Source organism: Penicillium manginii (assembly GCF_028828005.1).
Source record: "Penicillium manginii strain IBT 31320 chromosome Unknown utg000006l:1.0-4164085.0:1.0-4166146.0, whole genome shotgun sequence".
NCBI classification, from domain to species: domain Eukaryota; kingdom Fungi; phylum Ascomycota; class Eurotiomycetes; order Eurotiales; family Aspergillaceae; genus Penicillium; species Penicillium manginii.
The window spans coordinates 2426508-2441360 of record NW_026643107.1 but is presented as its reverse complement, the minus strand read 5'-3'; the positions used below and the strand labels follow the sequence as shown (position 1 = coordinate 2441360).

Below are 14853 nucleotides of genomic sequence, written 5' to 3'. Positions count from 1 at the left end.
CCAGCTGCTACTACTTGGCATAACAACAACTGGGCATGCGCCACTCGAGCTTACTCTCATCGGTACATAGGACGCATTTGGCCAATGGTACCTTTTTGACTAAGAAAGGAACAGCGAATGAGAATCATGCCACCTCTTTGAAACGTCTCCATAACTGGCCAATCCTCTCACAATTCAACGGGAGATATCGTGAAGCACGACTGAGAAGCGTGGCTTCGTCTATGCTTCGATGCATTCGATTTAGAGCCAGAATCTCCGCAATGTGGATAATAATAGAACGGTAGGAGTTCGAGAAGCTCCAACGGTGCTGCTGGCCGGCGATCTTCTACGGCCCGGGGCTATCTTTCTTTCGTGCTATCCCTCATTGAGGAGGTTTGTCGGCCGATCTGATTTCTCGAATGCCAGAGACCCTTCTGTGCATTGTCGGAAGGGGCGGGAGTAGCATTCCGCGATACCTCTGGCATTCTCGACCCACATTCCAGTCCTCCGACACTCGAACATTGGATATGCACTTGCAACAACTCCACTATGAGAGCTACAATTGGCCTATGAGAGGAAAGAAAGGGGAGGAAAAAAAGACGGCCAAGCTGTGGTGGATCCTACCTTCCATCAGGCTAACCTAAGGATAATCGTGATGACTTGATATCGAGGGTCATGACGCCTACACTACAGTTCAGCCTGGCAGGTGATAGATGTTCAACCAGTGAGATGGGGCGCAACTTAGGCTCGGAGATCTTTTTTACGGCTCGATGGCCGTTCCGACCCAAACCCAGAACCCTCCCCCGATGCCCATTGGGGTTATGCCGATCTCACTGTATGTACAGTGTTGATTTGGCATGTTGGCTCTCTCTCCCACACTCCCCGCCACACTGACTTATTCAGAGATACGATGCTTCGGGAATAGTGCGGGAAGGTTGCATTATCTACGGTGGCTGTCAATTGTGAAGCTTGCTACGGTGGATACACTTCAGCGGATCTATCAACCTTCAGACTTCCTGTCTGTCTGATTGGCTTGATGCTGAGCAAATGGCCTTGAATCATTCCTTTGGAGGGGGGTGGAGTCTTCAAGCAGCCAACCGGGTTGTTCCTCGCACATTCCTCGAGCATCTGGGGATCTGCTTGGAATGTATGTAGAAAATCTGAGGCTGGAGCTGTCCAAGGTCATTCAAATAGTCGCCTTGATCTGTTTGTTTGCTTTGCTTTCTTTGCATACTCTGCAGTGTTTTCTTTGATTGACAAACTATCAAACATCTCTCTCCCCCTTTCCCAAACATTTGCATCCTTTTGGCATATTTGCATCCACTGCAAACTGTACCCCCACAAGTCTTCAAAGACTTTCTTTATCCTTTGGTCACCAATCACAGTGCACTATCGGCTCTCCGGGTGTTCGACCTTTGACTCAACCACAACCACTTCGCCGCAAACGGAAAACAAAGCAAGATGTTCGCCCAACCATTCGATCATTCCTGCAATGATTTATTCAACCAATACGTCAATATGGATCCCTCCGGTCCCGATAGCAACAAAGACCTATCGTTGTCCAGCGATCTTGACCAGCTCTTTCCCCTAGACTCATTCTCGGACTGTGGCGATCACTCCCCCACCGACTCCACTTCTAAACGCCATCGTCAATCACCGCAACCTTGGACTCAGGATTGGTCCCTGCAAGACGACGGAGTTTCTCTTGACCAATTTGCTTTTCAAGACACTGTTCACCCTTCTGCTATCTCCGAATTTACCTTGAACAATTTCGAGGTTTCCTCCCGCCGCCCAACAGGACCTACCGGAATTTCATCTAACTCGCCATCCACCCCGCCAGCTACTCCTCGGCGTAAGACGAACAAGAGCGCTCTCATTACTCCCAAGTCTATTCGCCATCGTGACCCAAATGAGCGCCGGTCACTCCTGCGAAAGCAATCCTTCTCTCCTAGCATGATGCGCTCTTCGGTTCAAAAAGGAAGAATCGCTTACCCCGACGCCTGGGCTCAAAAGATTCAGAACTTCGATTTCACTGGCGCAGACGAGCGTCTTCCATTGTCTCCTCCGCCCTCGGACGTCATCGTCAAGCACGAAAATATGACCGCCGAAACCATGCACCAGGGCTTGCCAGAAATGCCCGGCCAATATGACTCCCGCCTCTTCCACCCTTCTCCTGCTGTATCAATGCCCTCTCCCTCTGTCACTGCATTTGCACGACACCAGCAACAATACATGAACCACCCCGGTTCCTCGGCCTTGACAAATTCCAGTCCTCCCTCCGCAGATGATATCTTCTCTTCATCGCATTCATCCGATCCTCAATCCATTTCCTCGTGGCAGTCGGATGCCCTTGGAACTTCTTCTCTCTCTTTCACACCTGATCTACAAGCCCAGGATGCCTCTTGGTGGTCTCCTATGCCCTCCAGAGTCGCTCAGCAGCAGCAGACTCCTTACCAGTCTATGGTCGCATCCCCTGCACCTCAGCGCTCCATGCAAAGCGTCGGCAGTCAAAATGACATGATGCAGGGTGGTTTGATGATCCAGCTCGATCCGTCATTTGACATCTCCGGCGATTCTTCCTTCTCCTCCAATGTGGCCTCAAATTCTCAGAAATTCGTTACTCCCTTCGCCCCTCAACAAGTCCACACCTCCCGTTCCCCGTCTCTCTCCCCGCGGGCCGATACATCACCAAAGAACAAGGGACACCGTCGCACACACAGTCGGAAGCTTTCAGGCCAGAGCATGAATGGCCCTAAGACGGCAAAGTCCTCCACCAGCCCCCGTGGGGCAAACAAATCTGTGAACGTCTCATTCGTGAACTTCACAGCTAATGATAGCCACCGAATCCTCGGTGGCGTCGCACCTTCTGGCAGCTCTAAGACAAAAGCTCGCCGGGAGCAAGAAGCCAAGGACCGACGACGCAAACTGAGTGAGGCGGCTCTTCGCGCCGTGCGCAATGCCGGCGGCGATGTTGATGCTTTGGAAGCTGTATTATGCTGAAGCACATCAGATTTTGATGCTTGTTTTAATTTTTGCGTGTGATTAATTTGACGTTACAGCCGGTGTTTTTGTTTGTTATAACTATATCATGGGGAATATCTGGATTGGTCGTTCTGGCGCTTTGATTTCTTGCTTTTCTATCTTTGGTTTCGGTTCTCCCTCCCCCAAAATTCTGTATACTTTTAATGTCTAGACATATATCTACCAATGTCTAATATCATCACATCTTCTGTGAATTTCATATCCTCTCGCTCATCGTAGCTTTGTGATCTCCAATTAGCCATGCTTCCCGGTATACATAGCGTGCCGTAGTCACGCTAACGCCCGCAGATCTGCAGATCTGCAGATCCCGGGGCCGCCGTTTGTGCCAAGCACGTAAAACACGTGATATATTCACTTTAATTTAGAACGTCCTCTCTAAGAAAACCTTCTCTTTCCTCTCTCAACTCCATCTACACCGTGATCTGTAATTATGCCTCAAGCTCCAGTGTCCAGTTTAATGTTTACGCCCTTCTTTGACTGCTTTCTATACCCTTCTAAGATTCCTTTGAACTGATATCCTCTAGGGCTGGTCATCAACCTGCGAGTCCTCTTTCACAACAGCTGAATATTCGTTTTGAACAATTTTATTCTCATCATGAATATCTTCTAGCAGATGATTCTCTGGAACAATCCGTCTTACTCTCAAGACATTCCCGCACCGGGACTGCCTATGTCGACCACATACCAATTCTTTTTTTCTGCAATCAATCAGTCAATCAATCAATATCATAGTTCCTACGCTTTTTCTGTGTTTGCGATATTATTTAACCATAATATATCTGCCGGGTGTTCTCCTGGCATAATGTTGTGGCTCAAGTGGTATTTCGGCAGGCTGTAGCTAGTGACGATCTTTGCGACTTTGCAACTTTGCGACCTTACGATTTTACAACTTGGCAGTCTCCAAGGCTTACGACATTACGGCCATACAAGCATACGACCCCACGATCGCGACCTCATTCGCTCCCATTACTAGTTCACCCTCAGGCAAGATTTCGACTATTTAAGCCGGTCTTCACTGAATTCAATCTTCCCTTTCGATTCTCCCCCATCACCATAATTTTCTTATGCTGGTCATGACTTACCCATACGACAACGCTATGTGAGTGTACCTACACCTTTCCCTATTGCTGACTCCCTCTTCTTTGCACTCCCACAATCTCAATTGTCCCATTTGATGCACCTCACTTCCATCGTCAATCTCATCTCTTATCATGCGCGCTCGATCAGCTTCAGTCTGATATCCCATACGTTCACCTGCACGACAATCGTGCAATTGGTCAGTGCCCCCTCACATTTTGCCCTTTGTTTGCTTTATTTCTTGTTATTCCATGTCACCGAAGCTTCACTTTCATCTTGATATCTCCCTCCAGCACTTTCATTTCTGGGAATTATCATTCATCTTGTGCATCTTTGAACCGGGGATCCGAATCTATTGGAGCCCTCGTTCACTGAGTGTCCGTACAAGTTGCTCCCGGTGTTTTTTCCCGCTATAATTCACCTGCCCATACCCGAAAGCCTCGGTATCGCGACTCCTGGTCGTATCTTTCTTTTTTGATTCCAATTGCTAAAATATCCTCAGCGACAATCTCCCCGGAATATCCTTCTTGCCAAAGCCAACTTTTGTGCAAGGCGGATTCACTCAATCAGTTTTCCCGTCCTTCGACGAGATTCTCGATCATAGAGAGCCGTTCGAAACCCCGCACTCTCTCCCCTTTCCAAACCCATCTCTTCTCACGCCACTCTCAAACTCTTATTTCCGAAACCCTATCTCTCTCTTTCAATCAACACACTCACAGCAAGAATATCAAAGGGAAAATGTCTTCTCGTGATTCCAACCGCGGTCGTGGAGATGCACGAGGCGGACGACGTGACTCTGTGACTGGCTCCCGACCCTCGACCCCTACCCGAGAAGGTTCACGCCCTATCACACCCACCGGCGCTGGTGAAGCTCCTCCACGATCTCGCAGTCCCCAGAGATCCCGGAGTCCCGAAAGAAGCGGACGAGGCGGAAGTGCGAGAGGACAATCGTCAGGCCCTCCTCGAGGTGGCCCTCAACAGCGTGGCGGCCCTCAGCAGCGTGGTGGCTCTCATCAGCCGCGTGGTGGCTCTGCAGGTTCTCTTCAGGAATACCACAGTGCCCCGACTGTCAAAGCGGACAGACAGTAAGTTCAATGGTCTCTTTTACATAAAAAATCACTAACCGGTTCACTTAGGGTAATGTTCACTACTTCACTTCCCGACAAGCAGGTGGCGGACTTCGAGAAAAAGTCCTTGGAATCCAAGAAAAACATCAAGCAAAAGCCCCAGCGAGACTTTCGGGATAGCAAGACCCGGTCAGAGAAACCACTGGTTCACTTTGAATTGAGCCGCCGTCCCGGTTATGGCACCAAAGGGAAACCAGCCAACGTCCGGGCAAACTTTTTCTCCATGAGCTTCAAGCCGGATGCCAAGTTCTACGCGTACACTGTGAAGATCGTTCCAGAGCCGAAACAGAAGCGTCACATCCGACAGATCTTCGCGCAACTCGTGCTGCAATGTGATCACATAAAAGGCTGCCTGCCTGCGACAGACGAGGCTCAGTGGATTGTGACTTGCAAGCCGCTTCCTTTCGAAGAGACATTCGCCAGATGTGACCCTGACGAGGACAAGAAGTGGGGTAACACTTACACTGTTATGTTCTCTCTGCAAGACGAGACCCCCATTCCCTTGAAGGGGTTGCTCGACGGACTTGCGAACCCCGACATCCATGAAAAAGTCTCAGACGAGGACTACGTGGTTCAGCTCCTGAACATTTTCATGACGAGCGCTGCTTATGGCGACCCGGGTGTGACAAACGTTGGCAAAGGTCGACTCAAATTTTTCTACACTGATCACCGTCAAGAAAGCATGAACCTCACCGGAGGACTTGAAGTTCTCCGTGGCATCATTTCAAGTGTTCGCCCTGCTGGAAAACAAATTTTGCTGAACCTCAATGTCAGCAATAGTGCGTTTTATCAGCCTATGAACTTGGGCAACTACATTGATGAGGTTCTTCGAGGAAACTTCAATGACCGCGAAATCCTGAATCGCTACCTACGCACCGTCAAGATTGAACTCAGACATTTGCCCAAGATCTTCGACGATCAATTCAACCGGATTTACCGCACGGGTTCTGTTTGGGGAGTAGCCAGCAAGGAGGATGAGACGAGGCACAAGTCCTTCAAGGGTTCCAAGCCCCCCCCAAGTCAAGTGCTATGGCGCTGGTCCGGACGAAGTGAGGTTCTGGTACATCAAGGAAGGACAATCTGAGGGCCGGTGGGTGACCGTCACAGAGTTTTACAAAGAAAGTGAGTTGAGTCAGACACTATAGCAGAAAGTTCCAGGCTAACCCGTTCTTTACAGAATACAAGATCGTGCTGAAGGACAGGAATAGACCGGTGGTCAATATTGGCAACTTCGAGAAGGCCACCTACATTCCTGCCGAACTCGCCTGGATCAAGCAAGGACATGTCTTCAACGGCGAGCTGACTACTGCGCAACGACAGAATATCATCAAGTTCAGCTGTCGACAACCACCGGACAACTTTGAGACCATCAGAACTCTCGGCCGTGTTATTATGGGAATGAACGATAACCACTTCCGCGACAGACAAATCAAATTCTCCGATGAGATGCTTGTCGTTCCTGCAAGAGTACTCGATGCTCCATCGCTGAAGTATGGAACTCGTACGGAAAAGCCTCAGAGAGGTTCCTGGAATCTTGTGGGGAAGCAGTTTTCTGCAGGTGCCACTATCGAGACCTGGGCTGTATTGTGGATTAAGACCGTTGGCACCAGAACTCCACCCGATCAGGTCCAGAACGCCGTGGAATCCTTCCGGAAAAAGATGGCCGAAATGGGCATGCGAGTTTCACAGCGCCCCAGTCTCGAGTCCGTTGATCTCAAGGGTCCCATGAAAGAGCAGTGCGAAGCACTCCAGGGAGTACTCAGGAAGTTGGCGGAGAAGAAGCCTCACCTCCTGTTGGTTGTGCTTCCCACAGGGCAAGACCGGATTTTCCGGTTCGTCAAATGGGCCACTGATTGCAAACTGGGCATTCCGAATCACTGTGTCCTCGTCGAGAAGTTTTCGAAGGGCAACCCTCAGTACATGGCAAACAATGCGTTGAAGGTTAACCAGAAGTTAGGTGGTGTCAACCACACCCTTGACACTCCGTCCTCTGGACTCCTGGCGCAGGGGAAAACTATGGTCGTTGGAATTGATGCTACCCATCCTTCTGCTACTGACTGTGAAGGCTTCCCGACAGTTGCTGCCATTGTTGCTAGCTCCGACGCTCGACTTGGCCAATGGGCAGGAGAATCCCGCATTCAGACTTCCAAGAAGGAGATTCTCGAGAACCTAGAGGAGATGATCCTCAATCGTCTTCGGCGCTGGCAAACTGTCAATAAAGCACTCCCTACAAGCATCCTCGTCTACCGTGATGGTGTGAGTGAAGGCCAATACCAAGAAGTGATCGGCGAAGAGATGAGAGCGCTTCGCTCCGCCATCAAGAAACTCTACCAGGGCTCCTCGCCGAAAATCACCTTCATCGTGGTTACCAAGCGTCATCATGTCCGCTTCTACCCCACCAACCCCGACGGCTGTGATGACAAGAACAACTGCAAGAATGGCACCATTATTGATCGAGGCATAACGCGTCCCTGGTACTACGACTTTTATCTCCAGGCACAGGCTCCTCTCCAAGGTTCGGCGCGCCCTGCTCATTACATTGTACTTCACGACGAGATCTTCTCTCAGAATCCGAAAACTGCGGCCGATGATCTACAGCAGCTCACCCACAACATCTGCTACATGATGGCTCGCTGCACCCGCTCTGTCAGCTACGGAACCCCGGCTTTCCTCGCTGATCGTTACTGTGACCGTGCTCGAAAGCACGTTGTTGCTTGCTACGAATGGAAGGAGGCGCAAAACCCCACCACTAAACGAGTTAACCTCCGACCTTCCCAGCCCGAAGTTGCGATTCACCCTCGTCTTCTAGAGACTATGGTTTACATTTGAGATATTCACTCATTCGGTTGATTCCGCTCGGGCGTTTATGGAGTGAAGAAGGTTATGTTATTGCCTTTTTCTTATTTCATGTTCTTGCAGCGGAGGTGGGATGAAGCAAAAGAAGAAAAAGGAAAAGAAGAAGAAAAAAAACAGACGAAAAAAAGGCCGTGGTGACTCCCCTTTTGATTTTATGATTTAATGATTCATGATTCTAGGTCCGCGGGTTCTGGCTTGTTTTTCCTTTTCAAAAATAAAATACAAAAAAGGGCCTTCGGGCTATTCAAACAACTTCTTTACTTTTCTCGTAGGAAAACTGTGGTACGATTGACAACGTACCCAAGTATGACTCTCCAATATTAATTTCCAATTTGAAATTTGTAGAATCGAAGTTTCTAGAAGAGTACTAGTAAATCTAATTGAGATTGAGGTTGAGGAATGGATAGTTCATCGAACATGTGTAGAGTAATATTGTACAAGAGCTAGTTTACCAGAAGCTGACTCCGCCTGAATAAATAGAGGAGATGGTGATTTGGTGGCCAATCAAATCAGCCAAGTTCGGTGGCCAGACACACTGATCTCCAGAGGAATGGAAGATTATCATAATGAATCGATGCCGAATCGGAATGAGGTCGCAAATTATGCGCGTTGGAAAAATAAACCTCGTCGTCAATGTCCTTATCGTGCAGTTCACTCGGGAATGGCGGGAGAGATTGACTGTTGTACTTGATCGCAATTTGGTATTGTCGCCCCTGGGAATGTATCCGAGTCAAAAGAATTGTGTCCCAGGCTGTCCGAATTCATATTTCATCGCTTAGAATTTGGCGACCAGTCGGATGGCTGCCAGCTGTCGCCGGGGTTGCTACGGTCTGCCTGGGCCCATGGGTTCGCTGCCTTTTGAGGCGTCGGTTGAGGGATCGACTCGGGCGACTCGGGCTGTGAAGGCGTGGCATCTTGTGTGGAAAGGGGGAGATTTTGAGATCTTAAGCTCCCAGAGACGTCGCCAACTGAAGGGATGGGGTTCTGGGTTTGAGGCTTATCGAGATAGGACGGTTTACTGGCCCAGCGTTCATCGGCGAGTCGGGCGAGTTGCTTGATTTGGAGTTGTCGAGCAACGTCTTGTTGCTGCTCTTCGACGGTTGGGGCATGTTCGCGTACATATCGGAGCCATTGATGCCATTGTGCTATTCGCGTATGAAGTTGTCAGCGACATTGTCTTGTTCAAGAACCTGCGGAGATCAAAAGTCCGGCGAGACGAATCGAATCGCCCGGGATAGGGCTTCTCCCTCCACCTGCATAACACTCACGGGTAACTTGCACCTCGCTGAGATGAATATTGGGGTCCGGCTTCAGCATTCTTCGCCAACGATTGGCATTTGGGTCGTCTCTATACTCCCAGAAAGTATTTCCGGCGAGATCCACGCCTGAGTGGCAAGAGTCAGTACAACCGGGGGGATATCCGACAAGAGGCTCGCAGAGATGACTTTACCGGCAAGGCGGGACTTTCGCCAGGGGAGCTTAAGGCTCTTCCACTGGAACCAAAGACTATTGACCATGGTGGGATGGGGATGGAAGAAATGAGGCGCAGGGAGGTCGAAGCGGAGAAAAAAGTGGTTCGCGGATGAGCCAGAACGTCAGGAACGATAGGAACGTCATCGGATATAAACAGCCGCCATTCCATTCCACTCTCTCTCTTCCTCCACCTTCCCAACTTCCGTCTATTTTTCCCCCTTAACTCGCATATTTGCGGATTTTAGGAAATTACTGTCCTCCACTGGAACTCTTTGCCTTCTTCGACCGAGAAATTGTCTTGGTGCTTTTGCGCGCTCCTGGATACCCAACTCCCCACGGACTGGTGGCCGATTAGGCAGATTCGGCCAAAGGGATAGTGCCACGCAATCAGGGACCACTCTGGTTTTTTCCCTCTCGCTCTTGCAAATAACCCTTGATCGTACTACGATCACCAACCATTGATCATGGCTTCGGTTACCTCGCTGGACAAAGACTTGCGCAACATGCGACTATCCCGCTATACCCCGCAGGCAGCCGCGGAGGTACGTGACTGGATCGAAGAGGTTCTGCGTGAGAAGCTCCCTTCAAGCGATCTGTTAGAAGGCCTCAAGGATGGTGTGGCGCTTTGCAAGTGAGTCGTCCCATTGTTATTCCTCCTCTTTTTCTGTGCTCGGCGATGGCCGGCTAACCCCTTGACTACGAACCAGGCTAGTCAATTTGGCTGTATCACCGGGCGTGAAATATAAGCAGTCATCAATGCCATTCGTTCAAATGGAAAACATCTCACACTTCCTACGCGCATGTCAAATGGCACCGCTCAGCCTCCCCCCGCACGATGTCTTCCTCACTGTCGATCTCTACGAAGCAAAGGATCCCGCGCAGGTCCTCCAGTGTCTGGCCTCGTTCAGCCGCCGGGCTAATACTCTCCACCCAGGCATATTCCCGCGCTCGGTTGGCCCGCAAAGCAAACGTGGGGTGGTCAGCCCAAATGCGACTGGCTCCTCCAGCCAGGGGTCGTATACTCCACGGACCGGCCGTGCTTCCAGCAATGCCAGCGACGCCAATCCGAACAACCCCGGTCGAATGAGTCCTTCTAAGCCCTCCGGATCTTACAGCTCCTGGAGTAAGAAGAACGATCAGGGTTCCACAGCACCCGCTTGGAACATCCACCAGTATGGCTACTTGGGTGGAGCCAGCCAAGGCAATCAAGGCATTGCATTCGGGTCTCGACGACAGATCACTACCCCAAGCCCAGCTGTGCCAAGTTTAGCAGAAAAGGAAAAGTACAGGCGTGAGGAAGATGAGAGAATTCGTCAAGAAAATGCGAGACAGGAAGAGGAGCAACGAGCTCGCCAACGAGAGATCGAGGAACAGGAAGCACAGGCCAAGATTGAAGAAGAGCGCCGATGGAAGGAGCAGACTGAACGTTTGAGAGAAAAGGAACGCCAGGAAATGCAAGATGAGAAGAAACGGTGGGATGCGGAAAAGCGTCAGTGGGAGGAAGAAGAACAGCGAAGACTCGCGGAAGAGAAAGCAACCGAGGAGCGCCTCGAGCAAGACCGCCAGCGCCGGAAGAGCGCTACCGACGCTCGTCTCAATGGTCAATTCCTTAGTCAATATCAAGCGGGCCAGCCTGGTGCAGAGCCGGCTGTCGAAGAAACACCCGAGAGCCGACGCATCAAGGAACTCGAACGCGAACTTGAGCAAGCCAAAGAAAGAGAGCGTCAGTATGAAACTGACCGATCAGGACTCCAAGTCGAGAAGAGTGGCAATGAATCTCGATCTCGGAGCCAGAGCCGTCAACGTCCCGTACCAGTACCTCCCAAGCCAAGTTACGACCTCTCTTCTCTTGAACAGGAACGCCGTATGCTGCGTACGGAGTGGCAGAGCACACAAGAAATGCCAGCTGCACAAGAGCAACAAGAGGAGGCTGAAGAGCAGGCCCCGCCTCCACCTCGTCGGCCACTCCCACAGCCAGTGCCTTCATCCTCCCAGGCAGTGCCAACCCTGCCACCTAGAGACCTACCCGCTGCCCCTCGTCCTCTCCCAGACCCGGTAGCATATTCTGCGAACCGCGGTCGAGAGAGTCGTGTCGATCGCTTCCTCTCCTCCAACCCAGCACCTCAGGTCGCTGCTCCATCCTCTCATAGACCTCAAGATTATACCACGACATCAGAAGTCGACGCAGAAAACAGCCGCCGTCTGGCCTCCCAGCAAAAGACCAAGGCAGGCGGATGGGCGTCGAAATCGCTGCTTGAGCGTGAAATGGAGCGCGAGCGCGAGCGCCAGCGTGAATGGGAAGAAAACCAAGAACATACCCAGGCTGCTGCGCGCGATAACACCATGGGCTCAGGGCCCGGTCAGACCTGGGACGTTCACCAATACGGATACCTGGGCGGCGACAATCAGAACCGCGGTGGTGTTGGATTGGGCGTTGGAGGTGCTCGTCGTCAAATCATCGGACCTCGGCCTCCCCCATAAATGTTCATCTGGTAGATGAAATACGCCCCTATTCAACCTAGGATGGTGACCATTTTTTTTCTCTCTCCATTCTTTTATCGTTGAGCTTGGCTCAGCGTCGATTTCCATTCTTTGCGTCGGCGACCCGGTGGTTTATTTCTTTTGTGTTGCTATGATTCCCTTTAGGAAGTTTTGTTTTTGCAGATGTTTCTATACTTTCCTCATACTTCAAGCCTATACTGCGGTTGTAGATAACATCCATTATAAAGTTGAATATCAATAATTGCAGCCATTTATAGAATGCAATCCTCAGTACTGCTAGTAGTAGTAGGAATCAGCGCCCCAGGACTGGCGAATCTCTCACCTATGAAATGACAAATTTTACTGCTGTTACTAAGACTATTAGCAGTAATATTGTATTCAATATTGCTATTTGTAAGGAGACTGGCAGGACACGGATGCCATGATCTACCCATGCATATATTAGAAGATGTATCATAAGTCGTTATCATAAGTATCATCCTCAGCCTCCCATCAGGGGATCGACTGCGCTCGTGACTGCAAAACTTCCACGACAAAAAGCAACCTATCGCCACTCTCGATCAACCAGGACATCTCAAGAGGCTTCTGGTCTTTCTTTGCTTGGCTCCGTCGTACCTCTAACTTTGCTCTTTCAACCCGATGACTCAGCCCAAGTAGGACGGCCTCCTGTAGCGAGGGACGGAATTCCAGTAGCCCGTTTCCAGCTAGGAGCAACATGAGTGCTTCGAGAATAATAGACATCTTAGCATTATCTACCACAGTATTATTTGCGGCCGCAAAGGGAAGATAGCACTTCTCCAGCATATCTTGATTTAGATACCTTTGGTCGGATTTCGGCGCAGCGCTCTCAAGCATACTGAACAGGAGAAGTTCGCATAGACTAGTCTGCTCCGCATCCGACCTTTTAGCAGATCCCTGGTTCTGTTCTTCGTCGGACGATAAATCTCTTTGCGATTTATCAGGTAGGCCGGGGAGAACATATGGACTGATGAAGGCTTGGAATATCGGCAAGGGCAGATGGCGAATATTCTCAATGATGTAGTGATCGAGAACGTCAATTGCCAAAAATTCCTTCGGAAGCAGCTCACACACTCTCGACAAAAGGCCAAGGAGTCTTTTGCGCAGATCAAGAGAGTCCAGACCGCCTAGAGGCGAAAGTCCAGCATCATCTTGCGCTGGGGTTTGACCGAGGCCTGTAATCTCATCGATGACCTTGTTCTCAAGGGGATCCTGTGCATTTCTTGTGCCTCGCCTTGTACGCTTTGATCGTCTGGTGCCTGTGCCCGAAGGGGACGTTGACTGCGAATTTGAATTGCTCTGTCCGAGCCCAGTAGTGGCTTCATCATCCGACTCATCCTGGGCTAAATAATCACCATACTCCTCCTTGTCGATGTTAACATCACGCTCTCTCTTCTTGGCCTTTTCAGCCTGTCGATCTGACTTGGTCGGCTTGAGTTCCTTGGGGAAAACTTGGCGGAATTCGTTGAGCGAATTCGTGCTGCCATCTGCGAAGATAGCCCTGACAACCCTGCGGTACTTGCCAGTCCCGGTGCCGGCCGAGATATATTGAAAGATCAAACTCTGTTTCAGAATCTTCAACGAGTCATCTTGGTATTGATCTAGATTCCCTCTTCTGTTCGGAGCGCGCTGCGGTATTGTTTCAGGGTCGAGTTGCCTTTCTTTGAATACACGCTCTCGTTCATTCCAGTCGTCTTGGAGTACATCACACATGAACTCCAGCCAAATCTGCCACCGCTCCCATCTTTCACGATAGAGCACGGAGCAGTTAAAGGTCCAGCCAACGGCATGCCAGAAATCCTCCGCACGAGACCATAAAGAATGTTCTTTGGCGAGCTTGAGGTTCAACGGCTTGTTATCATCATGTCCGCCGTTTTCGTTGTCGCCTTCTCCCACGTGAAATTTGCCCCCGGAGCGCAAGGCCTGGCCATGTGTAAAAGTAAACGCAATGTCGAGTTTCGCTTCTCGAGGACTGACGAGAGTACCGAGAAGTCGTAGGAGTCGGAGAGCGATATGCGCGACCTCTTTCTCCTCATCCGAAGACGCCCGAGTTGTCGTAGACGGGTGTACGAGGAAAGTGACTGCTATCGCGAGATGTGGAGGTAGCGGGACAGTGCATGCGGGCGCGGCATAACTACCAGATGCAAGGGCGTTGAAGAGAAGATTCAGTGCTTGGGTATCTATGATTGTTGCGCATTAGTTGCTGGATGGCGGGGTTGGAGGTGTTTCAGGGGGCATGACTGACATAATTTTTCTTCAAAGAAAATACCGATGTGTTGCACCAGCTCAAACACTAGAGGCTTTGGAGCACGGTACTCCAAGTCGCCCGACGGAGCCATCTCGTCTAGATGCGGAGACGACATGATGAGCAGCTGGTCGCGTCCGATCTTTTGGGCGCGTGCTTATCGATAAGGATTAGTAATATGGGGGCAGGCAAGTGGGATAGGATAGCCTCAAGGTGGATGAGATTGGGAGGTATTCGAGAAAATTCCGAGGGATCGCAAATTCGAGCTTGAAAATTGAGTGGCTATTTTGAGGCCTTGAAGATGGGTGGAAGAAGAATGAAGTCGATGAGCGTTGGAGGGCATTGAGAGAGAGAACAAACGAGCAAACGCTGGACTGGACTTGACCGTTCCTACCAACCGAAGAGTAGTGACTAGTTATTATGGGTCAACACTTTATGAGTTATTTTTGATTTATTTATTTATACGTATATATAAAAATTAATTTACGTAGTATATTCCTAGAGTTTGTGTTTATTTTCATGGGCTGTCTTTGC

General features: G+C 50.2%; 5 protein-coding genes across 5 annotated transcripts; 3 read left to right on the top strand and 2 right to left on the bottom strand.

Annotated features, from left to right (window-relative positions):
- Positions 1-1440: 1440 nt before the first annotated feature.
- Positions 1441-2979, top strand: wetA (developmental regulatory protein WetA; the record flags this gene model as incomplete). The annotated part of the gene is made up of 1 exon (XM_057105930.1): positions 1441-2979. The coding sequence occupies one exon, from the start codon at positions 1441-1443 to the stop codon at positions 2977-2979; it is 1539 nt and encodes a 512-aa protein (XP_056957379.1).
- Positions 2980-4836: 1857 nt separating this feature from the next.
- N7533_009279 (uncharacterized protein) lies at positions 4837-8054 on the top strand (the record flags this gene model as incomplete). Its single annotated transcript, XM_057105929.1, has 4 exons — positions 4837-5183; positions 5235-6226; positions 6276-6347; positions 6403-8054. 4 exons carry the CDS (start codon positions 4837-4839, stop codon positions 8052-8054), a joined length of 3063 nt encoding a protein of 1020 aa, XP_056957378.1.
- Positions 8055-8849: 795 nt separating this feature from the next.
- N7533_009278 (uncharacterized protein) lies at positions 8850-9598 on the bottom strand (the record flags this gene model as incomplete). The annotated part of the gene is made up of 3 exons (XM_057105928.1): positions 8850-9226; positions 9350-9466; positions 9532-9598. 3 exons carry the CDS (start codon positions 9596-9598, stop codon positions 8850-8852), a joined length of 561 nt encoding a protein of 186 aa, XP_056957377.1.
- A 420-nt stretch (positions 9599-10018) lies between these two features.
- Positions 10019-12035, top strand: N7533_009277 (calponin homology domain protein; the record flags this gene model as incomplete). The annotated part of the gene is made up of 2 exons (XM_057105927.1): positions 10019-10185; positions 10262-12035. 2 exons carry the CDS (start codon positions 10019-10021, stop codon positions 12033-12035), a joined length of 1941 nt encoding a protein of 646 aa, XP_056957376.1.
- A 513-nt stretch (positions 12036-12548) lies between these two features.
- N7533_009276 (uncharacterized protein) lies at positions 12549-14437 on the bottom strand (the record flags this gene model as incomplete). Its single annotated transcript, XM_057105926.1, has 2 exons — positions 12549-14254; positions 14320-14437. 2 exons carry the CDS (start codon positions 14435-14437, stop codon positions 12549-12551), a joined length of 1824 nt encoding a protein of 607 aa, XP_056957375.1.
- Positions 14438-14853: the final 416 nt, after the last annotated feature.